Genomic DNA, 4,536 nt, shown 5'->3' on the forward strand with positions numbered 1-4,536 from the left:
ATATATATATAAATATTTTATCTCTATTTTTTAAAAACTAATCACAGAGAAGGGGAGTATGGTTTTTTTATGGGTCTACATTTGATCATCTTACGAGGGTACCTCTAAAAAACAATCCTAAAATGATATCAAATAACATACAATTTATTTTTATATACTAAAAAAGACCAAAAGAGTATATATATGTACAAAATATAAAAATAGAAAAACCCAAAAGTTATTTTTTATATTCATAAAATGTAAATAAATGTTATTAAGTATTGCTATTTTTTTTGTATTAATTTTTTTATATTTTTTCTAATACTTCATTTAGCCTGTTTAAACGTCATGGTCAGAATTGACAGTGGCATTTAAATAGTTGACAGCCACGACCAGAGTTCTCTCCAATCACAGCTCTTACAGCAGGGTGTCTGCTGTCTCGACACATTGAGGTTTTCTGCCAGCGATCTGAGGCCAATGTCCCTTCATGCGCTGCAGAATAAGTTGGGGGTATACAAATATAGTTTATCTGTCTCAGTGCTGGTGACCTCCCTAGCTTCCTGCATACACGTATGGATTGTGTATGACGCCACGCTCTGCTCTCTCCGCAGTACGAGGGTCTTTGGGGCTGACCGCCATCTTTGCTCTATGGCAGCTGCAGAAGGAAGTGAGGAGGAAGTTTGGATCTCAAGTGTCGACTTACTTCTGCCTGATAACAGCCTCTCAGTTCCACCTGATGTTTTACTGCACTCGCACCCTCCCTAATACATTTGCCCTTCCCATCGGTAAGTATGGTGATGCTATTGGTAAAGCGGTAAGGCCCCCGTATGCACCGGACATTAGTCATCTGACCCCACTGATTTGGTGGGACTAGAGACCCCTTCTTTGTTATGGCAGCCCCCCATGCCTTCCCCAACAGATGATGATGGCAGGGAGGAGGAGCAGGTGGGTTGGATTGCAATGTTCCATTCTTTTTGTTTCTCCTGCAGATGGTCACAGCCAGACTGCTCTGCTGGAGGCTTATTCCACAAAACCCATTAATTTTACTTCACACACTGTTTAATTTACCCCCAAAAACCCTCCTTGTATTTTTATACATGTGTTTTCATGCCCTATAGAGAAGCCTATGTAAAAATACCAGGTAAAAAAACCCCAAATTGATAGCCTTCTGCAATCGCAAAAAGAAACACTGACCAAAAAAACACTTTGTAGCACGTTTCATATCTTTCTATTGACTTCTAGATCACCTCTGGTCACAGCATTTTTGCCATAAAAAAGTAAAGAAACAAAAACCACTAAAATATGTCATTGTTTAGAATTTCCTAAAAACACTGTGTGAAGCCACCCTTGGGCCGGGTCCGCACGGGGCTGATTTGCAGCAGAATGTCCGCAGCAGCTGAGGGCCTGCCTTAAGATCCACACCATTTGGTGCGACTTTTGAAGCAAATGTAACCACGCATTCCTGTGCAGAATTCACCCCCTTATTGAGAAGGTGAATTTCGTAGTGGAAACGATGATAAAATTGACATGTCACAGAACTAAATTCCCCACTGCATGTCAATTTCCGCACGGGTTTTGTGCAGATTATTTCCACAGCTTGCAGACTAGATTTTCAAAATCTCATCCACTTTGCTGCTAGTGTGAATGCCACAGCATTTCCACGGTGAGGGTCTGCACGAAATTCCGCAGCAATTCCACCCCGTCTAGACCCCCTTTCGTTAGGCTGCGTTCACATATATAATTATTTGCTGTAGAATGTCCATAGCCGTGAAACCCTTCCGATCCTCTATCGTGTATGAGGAACGGAACTTCACAGATGCAATGGGTTTTTTGCCTGAAAACCGTCTGGCATCCGTAGATTGTACATTTCCGAGCATGATTTTGGGCAGAGTTTCATGGCCTGATATTGCATTCGCCAGTGTGTAGGTAGGCTTAGGCCACTCTCGCACATCCGTTTTCTACTGCAACTACCACAGCGTATTGAACGCCGCAGTAGAACGCTCCCATTGATTTCAATGGGGCCTTGTATACATGCACTTGATCGCGGAGCTGAAAGGCGCTTTCCAGCACTCTATTTTTGAGCGCTGTCTGCTCTGTTTTTCCATGTTTAGCACACCTCATCACAATGATGGGGTGCGCTAAAACCTGTTGGTCGCAGGAACCTGCCTGAAATCGAAAGTAAAATCATGGCAAAACGCTGCAATTGAAATGGCAACATTTTGCCCAGCACATTTGTGAGAGTGGCCTTAGGAGAAGGACAGATGATGCATGTTCTGTAAATGTACACATAAACCATTGTATCAGCTCTGTGCAATGTATCTCCTCTGATCATCTCCTCTCTTTAGTGCTGCTTGCTGTCACCTTCTGGATGAAGCAGAAGTCTGGCCCATTTATTTGGCTTTCAGCTTTGGCCATTATAATCTTCAGATCGGAGCTCTGCATATTAATGGGGCTTATGCTCCTGCTGTCTCTGAAGAAGGGGAGCGTCTCCTTGTTTACAACCTTCCTGCATGCCATTCCAGCGGGAATTGTGTGGCTAAGTAAGTTTGTACTTTGAGCTGTATTTGTGTGTAGTTGCAACAAGACATATGGAAATAAGGTGTGCACATTAATAAACTTTTTCACCCTTTTAAAAACCTCTGGTAGAGGAGCTCTGTCATATAATACAGAACAAATACTATAGCTCAGCTAACCGCTTGATGGTATTATTGTACCTTGAGACCACCAGAAGCTAGGGGTTTGACAGGCAGAATGCCACTCTCACACCCCCAGCTCCCGATAGGGTCAAGGCTGGAAGGTCATATCAGCTTACAGGAGTACCTGTAAATGCTGGCATGTTATCCCTGGAACCTGCCAGCATTGAGAATGTAAGGCTAAGAAGCAAAGTAACCCTCACCCGTAGCGTGCATAGCCCACCAAAAGTCATCCACACACTGCAGCCCTCTGTGTGACTGCAGCAGCAGTCCCCCCATTGGATCAGGAGTGTCACTCCCGCCCGCTTTCTCTGTAGTCTCAGGTCATTGGCAGCCGCTGCCTGTGTGCTGGATAGACGCCGCTGCCCCGCTCCTGGTCGATGTCGTCTGAGGTCTTTGCCAGGCGCTGCCTCTGTGCTTGGTCAATGCCACTCCCGGTTGATGTGTAGCCTTCGTCCCGCCCTTTGCCTGTGTGCTGTGAGGTCGGTGCTAGTCACCGCCTCACTGCTGCATGACCGCTGCTCACAGCTCGCAATGCAAAGGCTGTCCGCAGGAAGGCCAGCGCTTGTCGGTCGCCACCTCTAAAGCCGCTTTGCAGCCCCTGCTGCCGATGCCACCCTGCACTTCATGACTGAGTGGGCTTCCTCCTTCTGAGGCGCAAGCGGGGAAGCCCCTTGCAGCTGCGGCCCCCGCTGTATGCCTTCCACCAGTGTAGTGCAGTTCTGCCATCTGGGGTGGGGTGTAGTTCTTGTTTCTACGGAGTACACTGCAGCAGATCTGACATACCTTTTCACTATGGGTCAGTACAAGTGCTACAATACCAAATTATATAATAAATAGAGATGAGCGAACGTGCTCGGCCACGCCCCTTTTTCGCCCGAATACCGCGAATTCCGAGTACTTCCGTACTCGGGCGAAAAAATTCGGGGGGCGCCGTGGCGGCACGAGGGGTAGCAGTGGGGGGGAGAGGGAGAGAGAGAGGGTTCCCCGCTGCTCCCCCCCCCCCCCCCCCCCGCACCGCCACGCCTCTCCCCGCCCCCCGGCGCCCCCCGAATCTTTTCACCCGAGTACTGAAGTACTTGAAAATGGCGGTACTCGGGCGCGTAAGTACTCGAAACGAGTACGTTCGCTCATCTCTAATAATAAATAAATATATATATTATATGGCTTATCAATCCACAGCAGGGAGGCCCCATGGCTGAACTCCAGGTGCAGTTTTCTTTAAAACTGAGAAATACATAAAATAGGATCAAGGGAAAGGAGAAATAGTTTGGCTTTTTTTGTGTGCATTTTGTATTTAGTGACGCTTTAATGTACAACACTGACTTTCTGTATCATTAATTAGGTTTAACAGTTACGGTGGACTCCCTTTTCTGGAATCGCGTTCTCTGGCCTGAAGGAGAAGTTCTGTGGTACAACACTGTTTTAAATAAAAGTTCAAACTGGGGTGTATCCTTTGTGTGGGTCTTGTGGCATTAGCTGCCCTGATGTCACCTGTATGCAATGTGTATTAATATAACAATGTTTACCCCTTAGTGACGAAGCCTGTTTGTGCCTAAAGACCATCTAATTTTTCTTTTCTTTTTTTTTTTTTTTTTCCGTCTCCCTTCAGTCAATGACTGGAAACCCAGCCTGCAATTAATTACTAACACAGCTCCCACTGATTTAAAGAGAGCTGTGCTTGCAATGCCGAGTGCCAGCCACTAGACAGCGGCTCAGGCTTTGACCCCCAGTGTATCCTGGCACTGTCTTTAATTTCTTTGGACATTAAATGCCATGCATCGGTAATAAATAGAGATGAGCGAACGTACTCGGTAAGGCCGATTTCGCAATCGAGCACCGCGATTTTCGAGTACTTTTCTAC

The 4,536-nt window shown here is 46.1% G+C and overlaps 1 protein-coding gene across 1 annotated transcript in view; it reads left to right on the plus strand.

Annotated features, from left to right (window-relative positions):
* Nucleotides 1-4,493, plus strand: part of LOC136611910 (dol-P-Man:Man(7)GlcNAc(2)-PP-Dol alpha-1,6-mannosyltransferase-like) — a 10,011-nt gene extending 5,518 nt beyond the window's left edge. The window contains exons 3-5 of the mRNA XM_066591882.1: nt 591-764; nt 2,325-2,519; nt 4,018-4,493. Coding sequence (XP_066447979.1) covers nt 591-764; nt 2,325-2,519; nt 4,018-4,151 — 503 coding nt within the window. The 3' untranslated portion in view covers nt 4,152-4,493. The remainder of the gene's footprint in view (nt 1-590; nt 765-2,324; nt 2,520-4,017) is intronic.
* Nucleotides 4,494-4,536: the final 43 nt, after the last annotated feature.

Source organism: Eleutherodactylus coqui, chromosome 2 (assembly GCF_035609145.1).
Source record: "Eleutherodactylus coqui strain aEleCoq1 chromosome 2, aEleCoq1.hap1, whole genome shotgun sequence".
Classification (NCBI taxonomy): domain Eukaryota; kingdom Metazoa; phylum Chordata; class Amphibia; order Anura; family Eleutherodactylidae; genus Eleutherodactylus; species Eleutherodactylus coqui.